At 35.7% G+C, this 21,448-nt stretch overlaps 2 protein-coding genes and 1 pseudogene across 2 annotated transcripts; 1 reads left to right on the top strand and 2 right to left on the bottom strand.

The window, feature by feature from the left end:
- Positions 1–3,774: 3,774 nt before the first annotated feature.
- Positions 3,775–6,827, bottom strand: LOC7472134 (uncharacterized). Its single transcript, XM_052455640.1, has one exon. The coding sequence runs from the start codon at positions 6,527–6,529 to the stop codon at positions 4,550–4,552; it is 1,980 nt and encodes a 659-aa protein (XP_052311600.1). The 5' UTR covers positions 6,530–6,827; the 3' UTR covers positions 3,775–4,549.
- A 6,445-nt stretch (positions 6,828–13,272) lies between these two features.
- LOC7472135 (chaperone protein dnaJ 11, chloroplastic) lies at positions 13,273–15,305 on the bottom strand. The gene is made up of 2 exons (XM_052455834.1): positions 14,990–15,305; positions 13,273–13,328 (listed from the first exon to the last, which is right to left on the bottom strand). The coding sequence occupies exons 1-2, from the start codon at positions 15,303–15,305 to the stop codon at positions 13,273–13,275; spliced, it is 372 nt and encodes a 123-aa protein (XP_052311794.1).
- Positions 15,306–16,920: 1,615 nt separating this feature from the next.
- Positions 16,921–21,157, top strand: LOC18102161 (uncharacterized; annotated as a pseudogene).
- Positions 21,158–21,448: the final 291 nt, after the last annotated feature.

Below are 21,448 nucleotides of genomic sequence, written 5' to 3'. Positions count from 1 at the left end.
CATGATATGTAATTATTTAAATCGCAAGAACAAAACAAATTACAGAGCAAGATTTATATTACATTATTTATAGTTTAAAGTTTGTCATATATTATTCATAGAAAAACGAATTTAAATCTGTAACTCGAAGCTAAGAGTTACTTTTTAGGCGATGCCAGAAATACTCGAAATGATTTGTTTGTGGTGCCATGAGACGTGATAGTTGATATCTATCCAGATTCTTGGCCTTTTTTTTTTTAAAAAAAAAAACGTTCACTCGGTTGCCATTTCTCGAGAGGCTGGCGTTTTCTACCGTGGTTGTAGTTGAAAGAATAAGATACCGAGTTGCTTTGCCTACATTCGGTCGAAAGCGTTCTGACCGACCCCAGATGGTAATCAATTCCACTTTAATGGTATTTGGTAAAAAAAAAATTGATGGAAAAAAGTGTTGATAAGTCAGGAAATTATACGAAATCTATTCCTTTTTTTTTTGCCGTGGATGGTGAAACAGCAATGCTATAGAGCACACAAGATATACTAAATAGTATTTGGCGACATTACATTATGAGTTTCCCGAATTAATTCATCAGCCCCACATCCTGCTTTGCTTCTACGCAGTCCAATTCATCAAATATTTCAATCAATTGGCATGGCCTCGATTTAGCCTCTTATTGGCCATGATCTATTCCTTTTCTTTTCCTTTCTTCTTTTCCTTTGCCTTTTCTTTTGTTAAAAAAAGGTGTCAGCTAGGTCTGTCAATAGATCAAATCTTAATCTGAATTTGATCGGAATCCGATATAATTAAATGGATATGGTATATAATTTCTATGCTTAGAGTATGATTACAATCCAAACCCATTAACTCATTTATTAAATTGATCAAATTTTAATCTACCTCGATCTAGTCCAATAAAAATCCTATATGAAATTAATATTGACACGATTTTTAATAAATATAATATCTTGAAAACATTAAAAAAAAAAAGGTATCCATACGGCACTAGGTCTAGGTCTAGCTTTAGGGTTTATTCTTGTATGAAATAATAATATATTTATTTTTAACAATCACATTATTAATTTTTTTTTCTCATCCCTTTTTAAGTCTCCAAATCAATCCTGTAAAAGATAATCCCCTCAACAACCTTGGTTATTAACGGTTGCAAGGACTCAATCGAACCGTAAGTAGTGAGGTGTTGTCTAGTTTTAAGTAATGCTTGATATTCTGATAATAATAATTTTTTAAAATTTTTAAATATATTAAAATAATAAATTTTTAAATTTATTTTTAATTTAAGTATATTAAAATAATTTTAAAATACATAAAAAAAAATATTTTTTCAAAAAAACATGATTAAACCATATATAAAAAAAAAACATGTTCTTGGTTTCGCTTGGGAGGAAGATTGTAAAGGCTAAAAGTGAATTGGACTGGAGTACTAGGAGTGTCGTCCAGTCTTAGATTTGCTTATATGAAAAATTGAAAACTGCAGCATCCGACATGTAAATTCGGTAACCAATATCTAGTATTTTCGGCACGGGCCTACGTGACAATATTTGTTTATAAAAATTCTATTCTGGCTGAAAAAAGTCAATAAATAAACAAAGAGAGGCAGGTTTAGTGATGAGTTTTTTTATATAATCATAATACAAGAATTCCACTCTTGACTCCTCCACGCCTATTCCATCTCAATGGACTTAGTTTTTTTTTTCTAAGCTTTAATTTAATTTAATTTAATTTAATTAATTCATAGATAAAACTTGATCTATTGATGGATAATACTAGACTAATTAGATTTTTTTCTAATCTTTAATTTAATTTAATTTAATTAATTCATAGATAAACCTTGATCTATTGGTGTATAATACTAGACTAACTTCCCTATCCAAATTACAAGACACTCCAAGTAGAAAAGAAGTGCCGTAATGGAGTAACACTTAAATAGTATTTGAAATTGTGGTTTTTTTTAAAAATTAAGTATGTCAAAATAATAAAAAAAACATTAAAAAATTATTAATCTGAAGCTAATTTTTTTTTTATTTTTTTATTATGTCATAAACATTGACCTTAGAAGTAGAATAAGACTAACCTCACATTAAGATGGTATTAAAATTTAAAATAATTAGACGCTGCTGACTATTGATAATAGGATGATCATAGTCAGTAAGAGTACCGAACATGAATTAAAAAAACCCTTTATTTAATCATAAAAATGGAGAGGAAAAGTCATGGAGGAAAGGGGAAGGGGGGTCCCAAATTATGAGATTGACCACAGGTACATAACACCCAGGAAAGCAATGTAAATTCTAATAACAGTGGTTAGAAATGTTATCTGATGCCATTGTAAGAGATCTCGAAGCAGAATTTACTAACATTCATAATGGAATTTGACTATAATATTAAAAAATAAAAAAATTCCTTACATAATTTATGAGTGGCTTTTCAATGAACTGAAAATTACGATAAATTTAAGTGTATGCCAACCAATGATTCGCCGGTGGTTTTAATATTGGAGCCGGTGCTCAGAGTTGCCACCAACTCTGTCGATCTCTAGCCTTCCACTTCTGTTGTGTTGTGTTTTTTTTTTGTTCGGACTGGACGGAGCAGATCTTGAAGGTGGGTGTTTTTTATGGACTAATCAGAAATTTCATGTAAGAAACAAAGAGAGAAGCATGATTGTTAAACTCGCACCAGCTGGAGAGGCTAATCTCAAGAAACTCTTGACACAAGGTGTGATTTGAACGTGTTTCAAGTTCAATAATAATAATAAAAAAGAGAGTAAAATTTAGCAGATTTAATTCAGTTGTTTTGTAATCTAAATTTGATTAAGTAAATTCTAGAAAATTAAAAATAAAATAAAATGATATTTCTCTTAATAAAAACAATTCTTAGAGTTAATCGATGATTTATAAATTGATTTGTAAATTGATCTATAATCCTATAACCTATACTCTTTCAGACAACTATGAAAAAAAAAGAAAAAAAGAAATCAATTAAACTTGTTCATGGCCCGGCCCTTGAGCAATTATTTTACTAGGCAATTTTCTCAGGCATCAAGACTCAAACCTCGGACCAGCCCATGAGTACTTCTATGACCCGTTAACCTTGTTGCTGGAAAAAAACCTAGTTGTTTTTCTTTTCTATTTTTGGGATGAACAACCTAATTGTTTAGCTCGTTAGCATGTCGATGGTAAATTTTAGAGCTTCTAAATTAGGGGAGGCCATCTATTCAAATCAATGGGCATGTGGAGAACGGCTTTACTGTATTTTAAAAGTATATTTTATTTAAAAAAATATTAAATTAATTTTAAAATGTTTTTTTATGATTTTAATGTATTGACATTAAAAATATATATAAAAAAATATTTTAATATATTTTCAAAATTGAAAATATAGTTTTAGTTTACAGTGAAAAACAATACAATAAAAAAGTCAAATTTCTACAACATCAATATGCACTAATCAAATCCCTTGCAACTCCATGCGATCATCTCAAGCTCGGGCTCCCATATTTCCAAATTAACTCAAAAGTTTGTAGGTCCAATCTCATGGGTTGTTTAGGTAGTGTCTTGTCACTGTCACAATATATTATTTAGTACTAAACCTTCCATTAAACTTGAACTATCTCCATCGAACAACATAGTACAGGGTACTCCCGTTGAATTTGCTTGTAATAAATCCTTCCATGTTTTGTTACATCTTAATGATTAACTTTGACATTTGCCATAGCAAAATGCCATTTAACATCGGAGACTAGTTTCTTTCTCAGAATAGGGAAATTTGGTCAAGAAACAGCCTTTCTACAATAATGTATGTCTTTTTGATGAATACTGGTGAAACTTGCTATCAGCCTTACATCATGAACAAATCATGTAGTCCTATTCTCAAATTGGACTGGCAAGCCTGATGCTACTGGCAACAAATTACTTAGCAAATGGAGTATATGTTGCCGAGTTCGAATAGCAGCTATCGCAGCTTTCCGCATGGTTGGATCATCGCAATAGCAGTGGTGGTTGTTGAGTACTGGTGGTGTTGGTGGTCCTCAGTAATCGCGGCAGCGGTGATGGTGACACAGTACTTGTTATCAGCTATGGTATCACGGCACTAAGCGGATTCTGGCGCCTGATAATAAACCGTACTAATTTGACATCAGAGTGTCATTCAAGTAAAGAAAAAAGAAAAGCTATCATTCAAGTTTTTGCATGCTAAAATTTGAAGAGGATGAAATCTCTGCTTTCACAATTTACCCTGAAGGTTCGATGCCAGGTTATTTGACCTCAGGGCGGAGTTCCTTTCTATGTATGGTGCCGCTAGACAAGCCTCAGTCGACAAGTATACATAGAACAAAATGGAAAACAAGCTATTCAGTAGATGATAATAAGAAGATGTTGGTTAACAATTGAAATAGAATGCAAGAAGCTTGTCCTACAGGCATTTAATTAGGTACCTTTCTAAGCAATTAGTTACCACAGCACTAATGATAACAGTGATACTAATTTACGTGCAGTGTAAGAGAACAAAAACAAGAAAAAGATAAAGAATTTCATCATATTTCCTGAAATAATTATTGAGTTAATGGAATCCTCTCGATCCTCTTGATTGATACAGTTCCAATCTACTCTTTGCTTCCGGCAACAAAGACTCGATTTCGGGCTCTCCTATCAAATGAGCCTGCTTTGTTGACCACTCTAGCACAATAAGGACCTCTTCATTTGCAAGAATCTCACTGTCAGGGCAATGCAATGAAATGAAGCTTAGGAGAATCAAAGAGGGAATTTGAACCATTTGTTCACCGAAGTAAACAAGTTGAATTAGGTGTTTGGCACCTCCTGCAGCAATAATAGCCTTGGAGTGAGTCACACATAGGAAATTATCTGACGACGCGAACTTGTTGAGGGCAATTACTGCCTCCATAGTAACCTCAGGTTCCCTTTCATCCAATAGCTTCACCAATGGACCAATCATCCTAGTTTCTGTTGCTCTAAAAGTCCTTGACAAGTTGCCAATAGCCTGGACGCATGGTGTGAGGAGGTCCGAGTCTGCTTTCTCAACTACTTTTAGTAATTGGTCGACCACTGCTTTGGCCGCAGGGGATGTAGGTTTGAACGAAGAGCGTCTCAAGTCAGAATTTTGTTCAGCTACCGCTGTGATTTCCATCAATGCCATTGCTGAATAGGATTGAACTTCGTCGTGACCTTTCTCTAACAAAACTGCAAAGCATAAAAGCGCTCTAGACTCTGTGATGGTACGGCATATGGCGACATTTCCCCTTGCTAGTTGCCAAAGTGCTCTTGCTGCCATTGCCTTCATCTGTGCTTTTGTAGCAGGATCTTCAAATTCCCTTCCTTTGATGCTAGTCCCGGCCAAAGACACGTGGTGATTATGCTGTTGTTTCGGAATATTGTGGTTTCCTTTTGCAAGGTTTGGATGATTATAGTTGGGGTGATGTGTTGAGAGGTTTTGGTTTTGAGTTTGGGTTTGGGTTTGTGTTGGCTGGGTATTGCTTAGTGTCTGACTTCTCATTGCCATAGTATTGGTCACCACACTGTGCATCTGGCTAGGATTTTTATTATCCACTGGAGGATGACTTTTTGTTGCTGGTTCATCTTCATCAGGACTAGTACTATTACTGGCCATCACTGCTGAATGAATCGACATATTATGCTTGATTGCAATTAAGTACTTACTATGTTCTTGGATCGTCTCAAACGCAAGATGACTGACAAGAAACCGAATCGTGTTGTTCTGCGCAAAATGGTCTTGACATTTCGGATGATGTGCAGCCAATTCAGAAACAGCCCAAGCCACCACACACTGAACTTGCATGTGGCCTTCTTTGAGGATTTTCGCAAACACAGTGCAAACCCCAGCATTCACAATCTGTTCGACGCTTTCTGGATCACGCCCTAAAAGCCCAATAGCCCTAGCAGCATTTTCTTGACCTTCCATTTTGCCTTCTTTAGCCAACTTTAACAATGGTGCAACTCCACCTTCCTCGATAATCAACTTTCCATACCTGTCATTATCTCTAGCCAAAGAAACCAATGAAGCTGCAGCATCCGATCTATCTTCTAAGCTCCCCGTAAAAAGTATTGCAACTTGTTCCCATATAAGACACAGAATTGGCTCATTGGCAGCAATAGGAGGCAGGCCTAAATACTCATCATCGCGATCAGCAGCGGAAGCTGATACACGTAAGAGCCAAGAAACATCTCCTATTGAATTCTCTAGCTGCATCGAGATTTTTCGAAATGCGGCAGCAGGGCTGATCGTGAACATTCTTATCATTATGTTGCTGGCGCGGCATTTGACAACAAGAGCGAGGGCCTTGTCAAGCACTTGTTCTGTGCCATCGATGATTCGCCTTGTTGGACGTTCATAAAGATCATTGCTGGCACGAGCGGCTTGGCGTAAAAGCCCTGCTAGCTTCTCTGTTTTGGCTTTGAGTTCTAGACAATCTTGTTTGAAAGTTTGTGCCTCATCTGCCAATTTTGTCACTTGGTCTGCTAATTGTATTGGCCTTGCCAGGATCTCTTTCACAATGTCCGCCATGGCCAAAGCAGACTAGATTCGTAGAATTCTAATCAACCAGCCTTGTTAGAAAATAATCCACAATCAATGAATGTTGGGAGACACAAGGGTCTTGATGAATTGGTTCGCGTGTCCCTAAGACGAGCCGATTGGTTGTGGGCACTTTATGGTCTCTATGCTTCGTGACTTTGTTTGTATCCACCTTAGGTGGTGGTGGAGGTGCTAATGGTGGTCGTTGTGGTGGTGACGGTGGTGGTTGGTGAGTTTTGTGAGAGGAAGAGAGGGGAGAAGATGTAATGGTCAAACGTCATTTTCTCGAAGTTACGTTATATATAGGCAGCGAGTTTGGTTGGCGAGGACTTTATAAAGCAATACATGCGACAGTGATACCCCAAGGGCATTGGACCACCCTTGATTTTTTTATTTTTTTAAAGTGAGATAATAATAATAATCTAAATAATAGTAAATAAACTTAATCACCACTAAAGCCCAGCCTTAAACATAAATTAGACAGGGAGAAGCTGGATTATAGTGAAGGTGGCAATTGCTCCCTTGATATTTTGTACTTTCTCCTTCAGTACTTTTCTTCCTTTTCATACAAGTCCAAATAAAATCCCACTAATGCACCTTGTCTTAATTTACCCCCTTCAACAAATAGTTCTAGCTTTGCCACAACAATTAGGAGATAAAAAAAGAAGCAGCAAACATCAAACCAAGGCATAAATTGGAGAGAGCTATCTTTGTATGTGATTGCCATAAACGAGCTCAGACAATTTAAGGTCTCTGTCCCTCACAGCTTGTAGAGCTTGGATTTCAAGTTGTGATTTTGAAGGATTAATCCAAGGACAAGGCTTTTCATTTTGGATCACCCTCGATAATGGGCATTGTAATTTATAATTCCAGACTAATCACCTCACCATATACAGAAAGCTGACCATCCAAATTCCAACAAACTAACCAATTACAGTAAAAGGTATATAGAAAATGTTATCTGCAGTAGGGCCTTCCAAATCCTTCTCATTTTAGAGATGTTTTAACGACTAAATGTCCATGAAAATAACATGAAAATCGAAGCAAGAGTAACACAAACATGATCCAGATTTTTTTTATATGTTTTATGGTAATTGAATCTGAGCTAGCTAGGGTTTAGGCAATACGTGTGGTACTCGAGCTACTGTAATTGGAGTTGACCAGTGGTTGTCAAATGTTTGGATTTTTATATAGCAATGTTTCATCCAGAACTTCATTCTGAGCCTCACTAGGAACTATCAGGTTTGAGTCAGTTTTTTCTCTGGAGCCGGATAGATTTTGCGTTGAACACTTGCGTTTCTGGCTTTTTTAACTCTTGCTGGATGTGTGGGATTAGAGTTAGGCATCATCATTTGTGATTTTCACTTCTGCAGCAATAAGAGTTAGGATTGAATCAGATTCCTTCATTTTTTTATTGGTTTGACTGTCAGTTCGGTTTTCTCGAGCCGACTTGCGCAATCCACATTCTATTTTTGCATTGATAGGCCGAGTTTTGGGAGTATTTTTGGGCAAGATCTACATTAGATTTTGCAAGAATCAATAACTTCAGGTGTGCGAACTTGTCCTGCCGCTGCAAGGAACAGTGAATCCGCTGAAATGGGTCAAACTTACCATAAGTTTGGAGCAGTAGCGGACTAGGGAGTTTACGAAGACATTTTTTTAAAATTAACTTGATTAATTAAAAATATTAGTGGAATATCATAATTTAAAAAAAATAGTGAAATATCACAGTTTTATACACGTGTCACACGACTGAAAAACACGATTTTTATAATTTGTAGTGACATTTTTAAAAAATTATTAAATGGAAAAGAAAAAAAAGAGAAAGAAAAAAAAAATCTTAAAGACACATCAAAATTCTAATTACATTATCACTAGTATTATAAAAAAAATCTTGGTAAAACAAATTCAACGATACCAAAAAAAATCAACAACGATGACCTAAGTGGGTCATTCTTGCAGTCAAAGACAAATGGATTACCCTTCATATTTGGACGGTAAGTGTGATCAACTCGAGGTCACTGTTTATGATATTTTTTTTTATTGAATTTGTTTCGTTAAATTTTTTTTGATGATACTAATGATGTCATAATCAGAATCTGGATATGTTTTCAAATTATTATTATTTTTTTATCTCCTCTCTCATATCCATTGAATATTTTTTTAATGGATATTGTTTTTCTAAATAACAATATTTTATAAAAATAATGTTTTCTAATTAAGATACGTAGAAACTAAACTATTTCTATCTTCAATTGTATTATTTCACCACTATTTATTTAAAAATAGGTTGAAAACCAAAAATAGCCGTTTACAAAAGCATGTAAATCATGGAAATCATGTACTACTAATAGTCCAAATTCCGAAACCTTTTTTCCCTGCTTCTGTGCTGTTTATTAGTCTAGCTTCATTATTTCAGCAACAATGGCTAATAATGGTTGCATAGTAAAAGTAGAGCTGATATATTCCCAAGGCCAACATGTGATATAGACATTGCATCAATGTCCATTGTATTCTATAGCAAAGGTTATTTCTAGGAAGCTGCAGAAACTCTAACGTCTTTTCGACCTACAATTTTCTTTCCTTTTTTCTTTTTTGGTGACTTGTCCTTATCTTTGGCACTAAAAAAAGGTGAAGATGGGAAGAGAGTAGCGTCCTGCTCAATGCTAGACATAGATCTTAGTACATGCAAAAAATCAAAGCCTGGTTACTACAACATATTGATAGAAACACTATTTTTATGATTTTCATGACCGAAGAAGAAAGAGTGGCCCTGATTTGACAAGGAGAAAACATATGTTTCAACAATTTGTTCAGCTTTAGGTAATCCAGTAAGACCGTGGTCCACCATGCTACCCGTAGGCCAAATTTATTCGTGAAGTGCTATGATCGAGTGGGATATTGAATTAAATTTGCCTGCCATCACCAGTTTAGGTTTCTAGGGCCAACTAGCTGTCTGTTCCTACATCAAATGATATCAGAGTTGGACGCCTTAGTTTGATCCCTTATAAAGAGGGAATGATACAGTAGCATCATCTTTCTCTTGGAGTGGAAATCCTAGGTGCTGATCAGGCCCATAATGGGATGAAGTGGTCTACACAAAAAGACCCATTGAATTTTCAGTTGAGATATTATATATGATCCAGTGAAATATAGGATTAAACTGGGTTGCTACCATCAATTTAGACTTTCAAGAGCAATTGACAGATTGTTTCTGTACCCCTTTGTTCATTGCCAACGTCAAGATCTAATCAAGAGATTCTTAGAATGGGTCATACTCAGCAATAAATAATTCATGAGAATAATTCATGCACCATCTCCGAAGGCAGGATTTCATTTTTCATGACATGGGAGTTGATTCTTGATTTTCACGTGTCTAGGCAACCTGAGCAGAAATTCATGGTGGAATATCTAGAATATTGTCACGAACATTAGAAGAAAAATAAAGCTATACTCGCTATCAACGTTCAAGATGCTGCAGTTGTCTAATTATTAATTTTTTTGGCGTCAACAATGTGTAGAAGCCGTATCTGTTCATAGTTGAGTTTCAAACAAGCAATCATTACAATGCATAAAACGAGTCTTTAAAGCCTTAAAACTTACTCAAGCACATAATTTTCTCAAGTATTTAATTGCAGGGATGATCAACACTAGAGACTGAAGCATTTTATGCTTCAATAGAAGGACCCGAAAGCTGCCATTAATTGATCTTTCAGTTGTCAGCCATGCAAGTACTAATACAAGTGATAAGACGTAAATTCTGTATGAATTTAGTAACAATATATCGAAGGCAATGAAAGTTCACTTTCTTCTAGGAAATATGAGGTTCTCGCTGATGGAATCTAACTCAATCTAATATGGTTTTACCCGCTAATTCTCTCTGGGAATATGCAAGATAATTGAAGGTATAATGAATGAGCATAATGACGACAAAATGCACAAACTAGGATTCAATGGGCCACAGCTAGTGCACAAGCTGGCAGAGAAGTTTAAGCACAGGACATACGCCACAATCTTCTCCAAGACCGAGCTAGTAGCAGGGTTTTGGCACATACGTTGTTTTGCTTAACTGAGCCAGTGATCTTGCCCATAACTTTGCTTGTCACTGTTTATCAACATGGAAGCATAGGCTCTCGCTAGAGTCTAGAATGATTCATTTATCACGAGGTAGCCAGCTATTCAAGGCAGCAGTTAACATCAACTGATGCAAATGGGGCATTTTTATAACTGGTATATGACATTGTTGAGCTTTCTATAGCAGAAAGAAAAATCCTTAGAAAGGAATTGGCAGCAGCTGATCATGAACAAGAGCCACATGTTTGAGATTCTTGAGCACCCTACTGGGTTGAGGGCCTCTCAAATTATTGCAGGTTCGATGCCATGAGTGGGGTAGAGAGGGGGCTACTGGTTGCTATAACAAAAAAGATAATATGTATATGGTTGGAAATTAATATTCTAAGTTTCTTACATTGCTAATTTCAGGCATGCGGACCTTTCTCTGCTCGTTTCCAACAAGCATCCTCTGCAAACTGCAATGAAGATTCCATGAAGTTGAAGACAAACCAAAAAACAATCATCCAAGATGGACCTCTTTCGTCTTGTACGATTTAATTAAATATGTCGCGTGCACTTGAATTCTACCCATTCCCAGGCAATATTTGCAGCAGTTTTTCAATTCCCTGCCAACGCTTTCGAATTTCAAACGTGGACCACGCAGTGGTTAAGACTGTCTTCCTGCATGTATTGACGCAACATGCGCCATCAAATCAGGCTAGTGCATAACCAATAAGAGGTTTTTCTTCTGTTTTTTAGTTCATCGGGAGGTTTAAAAGACCGTAATATCAAATTTAATTCATTGGAAAAAAGCCATCGAATACACAACTGTTCTATACAAGGTAAGCACTTGTAATTTTTAACTTAGAGACCCAAATTATCGTGACTTCATCGTTAACTCTTGAGGAAGAATCGTGCTAAATGGGCTCGGGAGTTTTTGAACTCATTTCATTGAGCAGGTAGGGTTCTTTTGGAACTAGCCAATCAATCCCACCCATCATTCCAACCCTTCTATTCGTGAATTTCTGAAGAGATGAAATCATGGAACAGAACTTCAAATCTCTTGCGAACTCAGGTTTACAGCTTGCAGCGTGGATCGGGCCTCCATATTAGGTCTGAAACTAGCATCTAACTATTGCAGGCTTAGTAGTAATGGGCTCCTGCTACAAACCTTTCTATATTTGCAGTCTAAGATCTCGCTACTGTGTAGAACATGCATGAATCCACGTTAATAAACAATGATAATAAAGCAAAAATGAATGATTAAACACACAGAGACAGACAGAGAAAAAGCTATGTGTCCTAAAAGATGGAGTAAAGTGCCTTTTAACTAATTGAAAGAAGGGGATCTCATTAGGAGTTGACAATTGTGTGGATTTTTTAAATTTAATTCCACGCCATGACCAGAAATCGAACTCCATTAGTTGTATATAAAAAGACTGATGTTGATGCTAAAAATAAATAAATATATCTTTTATCTTTAGCAATTTGGTCAAATTAATAAGCTTTTATATTTGAAGGATCAGATATTCAAGTAACATGGAGGACCTAAAAAAAGCCAACTATTCTTTTCATTTCATTGCCGAAGCCGCGCCATCAGTAACAATGATTCCCGTGCGAGACCAAGCCAATATTATTTAGGAAAAACTAGCTGCTATCCCGCCGAATTTTTTAAAGGATGGCCGAAGAGAGCCTATTTAAGTTCGTCTGTTTTTTTTTTTTTTTAAAAAAAAAAATTATCACCGATTATTCTATAAGTATCGTGAATTTTTTCAAGAAAATATAGTGGATAATATGTTGTTGATGTTGAGAATATAACTACTCATCATTTATAATATTTTTTTATTATTGAAAAATCAAGACTATATATAAAAAAATATGTTTTAGTATAAAAACACCAAAGAACATTATAAAACCTCCATAACTCTATTTTGCAACCCCAGCATGCAATATAATCAATCTAAAAAGTTAAAGTTAAATTAAATCATATTATAACAATTTTTTTGAATTATGATATATTTTTTCTGACCTCTTATGAAATCCTCTCTTTAAGATAAACCAAGTGATACTAGAATTGAATTTTTTTATGATGAAAACGTTGTTGATGGAAGTTTTTTTCTCTTCTCCTCTTTTTGACTCTCTCTCTCTCTCTCTATCTATCTATCTCTATTGTATCTCAAATTTAAAGCATTGCCGTTAGTTAAATTTTGGCTAACTAATACATTGGAGTTTGAAAAAACTCGGCCTCAAGATTCTTGACTCGCACAATTTGTATATTCCAATCTCCATTCTCTGCTAGAAACTTGTAGCTAATAGCCAATTCCACGGTCCCCTCTAAGGTCTTGACACCATCTGGTCAGTTACAGGATTTTATACAGTCTCACAGCGCTCTGTTTTTCTTTTTCCTTTCAATTCCAATCAGGATATGCTGAATCAACTGTCCTTTTTTGTCGTGTTAAGGCTGGCCAGTCACACCAAAACCCAAAATAAAAGAAGAGTTGCTTAAAATATTTATTGGCAAATCAATCACATAAATAATTGAACTACCAGTCAACTAACGAATATATATATTATATATATATATATATAAAAGCAAGTCAAGTGAGTCTCAGACGACAGGTGTTGCTGGCATGTAAATGTTATCATGTAGTTGATTGGTCATCTTCGAAGCATAGCATCTTTCACACAAAGCTCACACGTTGCAATGACTCATAATCTGGTGCCCAGAAGTGGCCACCTGCAAGCAACGGAACAGGACAGCGCATGAGAGGAGGAATGGCAACAAAAACTTCTTTGCAAATTCAATACCCGAAATGTAATAACAATTGTAACATTCATGTTTGATTACCTAGGTTGCTCGAACACCAATGAATCTGTGTTTCGGATAAGGTTATTATGGAGTTAGATAAGGCTTCAATTTTGGCTAAAATACTCACCAAAAAGTCTAGTTCAGTTGTCTATTGTGTGCCTGACTATTTTAGTATTGAAAGGTTATCTCTTTGAAACTCTAATAGTGTGCCTGACTGTAACAGGGATCAATGAACTGGGTTTTAGCTGCTCTTCCTCGAGTTCTTGCGTGAAAAATTTACATATATTCATACAAGGTTCCAGTATTAGCCAAAAGTAGTGTAATTCCTTTTAATTAAAATGGTTTTGATCTCAAAACCAGAAGGTATTTAAATACTAGTTTTTTTTAGCAACAATGGTCGATGAAGGTTAAAATTATTATTCAAAACTTGAATTTTATAGAAGTCATAAGAAAATTATTACGAATGTGTTAATTTGATGTAGATAACTTACTTATAATTTGATTATAACTCCATAAAAAAATTGATCTCGTTATATAAAAACTAACACGAAAATATAATGCTGTTCAAACCCAAAAAAAAAAGAACAAGAGAAGAAAAAAAAAAGTCGCTTTCCCGACGTTGGCATGTGGAACCAAACGACATTTCTCGTCCTGTCATTATTAGGATGTTGTTTTCACAAGTTTCCGCAACTGAAACTATCTTCATTTTGGGGTTTACATCCTCGAACACATGGCTCATATACTAATATCCCATTATTTGAAATACTGCTCGAGGTACAAGGGAGATCTATGAGTTCAAATTCATGAAGATAATTCGAAATCAAGGATAAAATATAACTTTAATTCATTCGAATTCGGGTGTATCATGGCATATTTCTATTTTATACATGTATGTTTTGTTTTCATAATTAGTAGCAAGTAAATTAGATATGATAAGAAATAATGCATCTAAATATAATAGCTGAATTCGAGTATACTAACTCCGTCCAAGGTTCGAGGTTCAGTCTTCATGAATTTAGATATATAAGCCTCGTTCAGGTTTATTCTTCATAGAATGCAGGAGCTCTCTGTCCAAAAATACTGCCTCATTGAGTACTATTGTCTCGGAGAATCCAGCATGATCGATTTTTACAGAAAAGCTCAAATTTCATCCATCATCACCATTTGTAACTTACATGCATAGAATAGGCAACCTTAAAAAAGGGAGCAAAAAAGTTACCAATAGCTATCTAGTTTAGTGATACTCATTTACGTGATGTGGAAAGATAGGATATGATTCGTATACGATTATTTTACTTTAATATATTGAAACTATAAATAAATAAATAAATAAAAAGGATAATGGCTTATCAAATTACAAGCAAAAAGTAACATAAGACATCCACATTAAAGTATATGTCCATTTCTACGAAGTACAAACTTGTTCTGGCTTTCCCCTGTTCTATCTCCTCTGTTTTCATTCAAAAGCATTGACACACAACAATAAGAACAGAGTTTAAGGGTTCAACACCCATTTTCATGCTAGCTTAATCACTAACGTTACACACGTACAATATGGAAATATAAAAAGGACAAAAAGAACTACCAACACTGGTCAGTCTCCCAGTTCCTACTGGTATAACCGGACGCAGCTGCCATTGTTGCTGACCTCACTGAAGAAGACCCAAAAGGCCTACGGTTTCTATACAGATCTCTATCATATCTTTCACGTTTATCAGGGTCCGATAATGTTGAATATGCTGCATGGATTTTGATGAACTCACAGGCTGACATTTCTTTTTTATGCATAGACACAGCATCAGGGTGGCAAGTTCTTGCTAGTTTTCTATAAGCAGCCTTTATTTCATGGCTAGTAGTATTCATTGGAAGCCCTAGTACTTCATAGAATGAGGAAGTTGTAGCCATTGAGTCAATGCCCACTTTTGGTCTCCTGTCAAAAAGATGCTACGAGTGGATATGAATCGAGGAAGGTTTATTTGAGGTGGTGATCTGGGGAAATGAAGTGGAAGAAGTTGCAAGCATGAAAGGATTGGATAGAGGGATTTTGTGACGGCTAAAATGAGAGGGGATGCGATGGTCTATATAGAGAAGCTATGAGCCTCCGAGGATTTAACTAGGTTCTCTGGTTTTCACCAGTTATGGTTGACATTTGGTTGCCTTGAAATGCTTATCCATAGGATCCTGTCCTGTGCTGACTCAGCTTGCTGTTTTTATAGATAGGCGTTCCCTTCTACCTTGGTCCCACTTCTTCTTCTTCCTTCACCGCATCAGTGCAGGACTAACACCTAAAAAAATGTTCTCCATCGATGCAGGGAAGTTTTGGTTAGTATATTCTGTAGATGATGCATTCTAGCAATAAAAACAGAACAGGATTTACTTTTCAATGCTGGATTTGACTCATCGATTTTCACTTTTAGCTGTGTTTCTTGGAGCCATAGGTTATGTCATTTCATACATGTATCTAGCTATGAAAATCAATCATGATTTTTTTTTTTTGATAAATGTAAATCAAGAAACATAGATAAACAAAGATGCTAATTTGATCATGTAATACATAGTTGATGCTGTGTCCTTTTCTGTCTTCTTGTTGGGAGAAAAGCAATAGACGAACACCAAATCTATGTCATGTCATTGTTCAATACGCACTTTTCTCTTAGTTTAGACAAGAACATGGCCAGCTGGTTATTATTCTGTAATGGTAATGTAATGTAATATTTTTAAAAATATTTTTTAATTAAAAATATATTAAATTTTTTATTTTTATTTTTAACTTTAACACATCAGAATAATAATAAAAAATACCTAAAAATCATTAATTTAATACTTTTTCTTATTAAAAGACAAGCAATGGACAAACACCAAAATCCCATGTGTTCTCATTGTTCAATTAACTTAATATCCACTTTTCTCTTACCTTAGGCAAAAATATGGCTACTTGTCTATTATTTTGTAGTTGTGCTTGTGTTTTTGATAATGCAATATAAAGTTCTTTTGAAAGTATTTTTTAATTGAAAATGTGCTATAAAATAATGTTTTTTTTTAAATTAACTTTAATATATCAAAACTTTTAAAAAATACTTAAAAAAACATTAATTTAATATTTTTTTCAAAAAAAAAATAGTTTAAAAAGCGACTTGAACCAAACACCTGATAGATTGGTGGTCTTATCATGTTTGGCATTGCATTCAGATTCTAAAAACTGAAATTCTCAGCAAGATCAGAGAGATAATCTTCATTTAATTGCTGCAATTGATTCAGTTTTTATTACTTTCACTTGACAACAATCCTAGATATCCAGAGGAGTATTAGCTAGCACTCCTTTTTTTGATAGAGTGCATTAACCAAAAGGCCTAAGGCCCAAGTAGAAAGCTCTTAAATGCCTAGACCCCAGCTCAGGAAGGAACAGTTAGCCCAGCTCTGTGCAATCTAAGAGCACAAAAACCATCCCTAAATAACAGAAAGCTCGGAGAGGTAGAAAGAAAATCTCGAAAGCTTTCATAAAAAGGACTAATCATATAATAAACTCTTACATGCAATACTTTAACTCCACTGTATATTGCAAGAGCACAATTCTATGCTTCTACATAAGTCCATCAACCTGTAGAAATTCATTTCAATTACAGAGCTAAAAAGTTTATTGCAAAATTGAAAATAAAACCATTTCTACTTGCTTGTCTAATTTTATAAAGAGATAGCTAGTCTGCCTGCAATTTACCATGTTTTGATATACAAAATAATATAGGTTAATTGAGTCGATCAAATTGAATGAATAAAGTTTTAACAGTTTAATTGAATTTTTTTTTTGTCAATTCAACTTAAAAATCAACTGGATTATGCTCTCAATCAGGAGTTTTCTGAATCAAGCATAACTACACTCCTGAAACAATGCCGAAAAACCTACAAAGCCCAAGTTGAACCAATCCAGTCCTGCCAAAAAGACTCGTCGTCGACAAGAACAACTCTCTTCTCTTCTCCGTGAATAGTTATGTTTTTGCTAGTTCCATTCTCGCTACTCTCTAAAATTCTAAACACAGAATGGTAAGCAAGAAGAACAAGAGAAAGAGACCCGACACCATCCACCCAAAAAACAAATACTCCGATAACCCACCTGATTTTGCTCTCCTAGCTTCCCTCTATACATCTTTCAAGGCTTTTGTTTTCTACTCGCGTGACGGTCGACCCAGAATTGACTGGACCAATTTCAACTCGACCCGAGAACTGACACGGGTCCTGCTCCTCCATGATCATGGCCTCAACTGGTAAGAATCATTTCGACACTTTAACGATACAAATGAAGTTTTGTAACTTTAAGCAGGACCCTTGTAGTGAAAACTGTGCAAGTTAAAATCTTGAGGTTCTTTTGTTATTAATGAACCATAAAGATTGAGACTTTTTGCGAGTTTTAAGGTTGTTTGGTCTGTGAGCTTGGTCGTGGTTGGTTATGCATGCATTATAGTTTCTATCTTATGTGAATAAAACATTATAGGTGGTTTCTTAGGTTCTTCTGCTGTAATTAGTTATAAAGACTTGGCCTTTTTTTGAACGTTAAAGTTCTTATTTAAGGTTTTTTGGTTTATGAGGTTTTGTGTTAATTAAGTGTCTTTTGTGAATTGAACACTCTAGGTGGATTCCTAATGGGCAGTTATGCCCTACGGTGCCGAATAGATCAAAGTACATTCATTGGATCGAGGATCTTTTGTCATCTGATATCATTCCAAATAATAACAGCAATGGAGATATTGTGAGAGGTTTTGATAAAGGCACTGGAGCTAACTGCATTTACCCTCTGCTTGGCGCCTCTCTTCTTGGATGGACTTTTGTTGGGTCAGGTAGCTTTTTCTTTCCCTTTTGGGTTGTTTGTGGAGCAGTGTTGTTTATAACTTGTTGGATGATATGTTGTGATTTTGGTTGCAGATGTGACTGACGTGGCACTAGAGTGGGCAGAGAGAAATGTTAAAAGTAATCAACATATATCAGAACTAATTGAAATTAGGAAGGTTACAAATTGTCAAGGCACCCTTTCTATTGAAGATTCAAAGTGTGGGGAGTCAGTAGATGGAAAAAGCAAAATGGATGGAAGTGGGAGTGTGGTTGAGGAGGCAGAACCCTTGCCCTTATCTTCTTTTGATCTCCCATCGGATGCAAATAAGAAGTATTCTGGGCCACCTGTACTTCTTGGAGTAGTCAGAGATGGTGAGAAGTTTGACTTCTGCATGTGTAATCCCCCATTTTTTGAGACCATGGAGGAAGCAGGACTGAATCCCAAAACTTCTTTTGGCGGGACTCCTGAGGAGATGGTTTGCCCTGGTGGAGAGAAGGCCTTTATCACTCGTATCATTGAAGATAGTGTAGTGTTGAAGGAGTCCTTTCGGTGCTTTCTCATCAATCACATCTGTTATTATTCATATCCAACTTGTCCACGTACTCAGTTCTGAAACATTGGTCTTTATGTTTACATTTTGTTTGAAGGTGGTTTACTTCAATGCTTGGAAGGAAAACAAACCTCAAATTCCTCACCTCATAGCTTCGTGATGTTGGAGTCACCATAGTAAAGACCACTGAATTTGTCCAAGGGCAAACATGTCGGTGGGGGCTTGCTTGGTCTTTTGTGCCTCTGGTCAGGAAAATAATATCACCTCTTGTGCCTGAGAAGGGTAACATATCTTTCACCCTTGAGGTATGGATATGTCCCTCGCGCGTTCACTATCCTGTAAATTTGTCCCAAAAGTCATTTATTTTGTTGCTCCAACTATATTTGAAGCAACAAGTTTTGCACACGGAGAGGCATGGGCCTTGCTCAAGGTATATACTTGGTCAGCCACACTTGTTCTAATCCCCCCTCTTCCGAGTCTGAACTTGTCAAGGCATGCATGCATGCTCCATGAATTTGCATATAGACACAGAAATCCTTTTGTTTATACAGTTTTAGGTTTAACACAAGAACTCTTCCTTCCCTTTTGGTGCTATTGCTGCTATGCCATGACAGCATTTACCATTTTCTGAAGATAAGTGGAAGCATTGGCTACCAAATGCTTATTTATCGAAGTTTGCAAAAATAAATCAGTGCAGTATGTCTCTTAAAATTTAATACTAACACCATGTGATACTTTGGGTTTGTACTAGTGTATCTCAAATGGATTTGTACTGTCTACCAGGGTCTTCAACGGCAATTCAATGGCTTTCATGTATTACAATCTGTTGAATCCTTTTTCTGCACTGGCAGAGCATCCTGTAAATTGAATGTGCCTCTTCATTTATTGTTGATGTAAGAAACGTGATTCTTGGTTAACTTCTCTTTCTCTACTGTTTATAATATTTCTGTCTCCTTACATGTAGAAAAATCTCTTTTTACTAGATCACTGCCTCAAATGATCAGTGCAAAACAATCCTGAGGAATGAAGCAAAGCATCCTGATGGAGCTGCCACTTGCAACCCTTTGGAGGAGGCATCCAACTGTTCAAGTTATTTGCACTCTCCTTCAAATAACTTATTTTTTCGCATTTCGGTATGCTCGGTTGGCTTGAATAGAAAAGGCTTATATTATTGAAATCTATATGACTGTGTTATGTTTTGGCAGGTGTTTCAGCAAATCCCAGGCGCCCTTTTGGTGAAAGCATCATTACAGCATAGAGATAACCCAGTTCCAGGTTCCAGCATAGAGATATACTCTTTTTGTCTCTTTCTGTCATATATACAGCCATGGATGAGAGAAGTGATCTCGCTAATTTGATTATATTTACGACAGAAATTAGCTGCAGATCCTACTTCTGTATTTTGTTAAATTGGTGTTTGCTGGATCCAAGTTTTTATGACTAACATGTTGAGTTCTTGGGCTATTTTTGGCACGAGTATTCTAATTAATAATCCAACAATATGAGGAAACTCTGTGACATAAGTTTCATATAGAAAAGGCCACTCTCAGCTGAATTTGGTCAATTTCAGCCATGTATAATCATTTAGAGATTTCATGAACTCGGTACCTCAGGTATGGTTTCTTGATAGGTTACCACTATGAAATTTTTAAGATAGGATGCTTAATGGTGAAAGCTAGTTCCTATCTCTATAGTTCATAGGTTCACACAACATATGGCCTATGAACTAGATAGACAGGAACTAACCTTTTCCATTATGCATCCAATCCTTAATAATTTCAATGGTGGTAGCCTATTGAGAGGAACTGTGAAACATATGAGGTGCAAGTTCATCAAATCTCTACAAACTCGCGCATCGCTGAATCTAGACCGAAATTAGTTGAGACATGAGACTTTCCTTTTTTCTTGCAAAACTTGTGTCAAAGCTTTCTCTAATTGTTGGATTCTCAATGAGAATACTCCTGCAAAAGATTGCTGTTTTGATTTTTCATAGTTGGTATTATAAACTCTTGGACTATTTTTTGCAGTAGTATTCTCATTGATAATCCAACGACTGGAGGAAACTTTGAGTTGCAAATTTTGCAGAGAAAAGCCCACGCTTAACTAAATTGCATCTGATTCAGTCTTGAACAAGTTTTTAGGGATGTGATGAAGTCAGACCTTATATATGGTGTCTTGATAGGTTTCCACCATGAAAAAAGTGAATGTTAGTTTCTACCTGTCTAGTCAGAGGTTGATACAACTGACTGTATTCCGTAGGCTTAAACAGTGACAAGCTTTTACTGACTTGTAATGTGGTGTTGGTATGCACATTATTTTCCTTGCAGTGTCTGTATCCCAGGATTTCTTTGTTATTTTCAAACTTCTATCATCATCAATTTGCTATGCTGGCCTGCCCTCTCTCCAATTATAAAATGATTTTGACATTAGGCAAATCGTCTATGCTAGAAGTGTGCATTCATGAAAAGTTTTCTTACAGTTTCAGTTTGAATAAGAACTTGTGGCGATAGCAAGTGGACCAAACCTGCTTAACATGTCAACCAACAACACCTTGTAGGGTAAAGTGGTGGTTTCTATAATAGCTTGTTTGCCTTTTCGATTTGAAAACTCTTTAAATTTCATCATTTTACAAAATAGTTTTCTACATGTGAAGTTGTGATAGGGCAATAACAGTGA

The sequence above is a fragment of the Populus trichocarpa genome, chromosome 9, assembly GCF_000002775.5.
Source record: "Populus trichocarpa isolate Nisqually-1 chromosome 9, P.trichocarpa_v4.1, whole genome shotgun sequence".
Taxonomy (NCBI): domain Eukaryota; kingdom Viridiplantae; phylum Streptophyta; class Magnoliopsida; order Malpighiales; family Salicaceae; genus Populus; species Populus trichocarpa.
The sequence above is the reverse complement of the archived record's forward strand: the minus strand, read 5'-3'. Positions and strand labels throughout refer to the sequence as shown.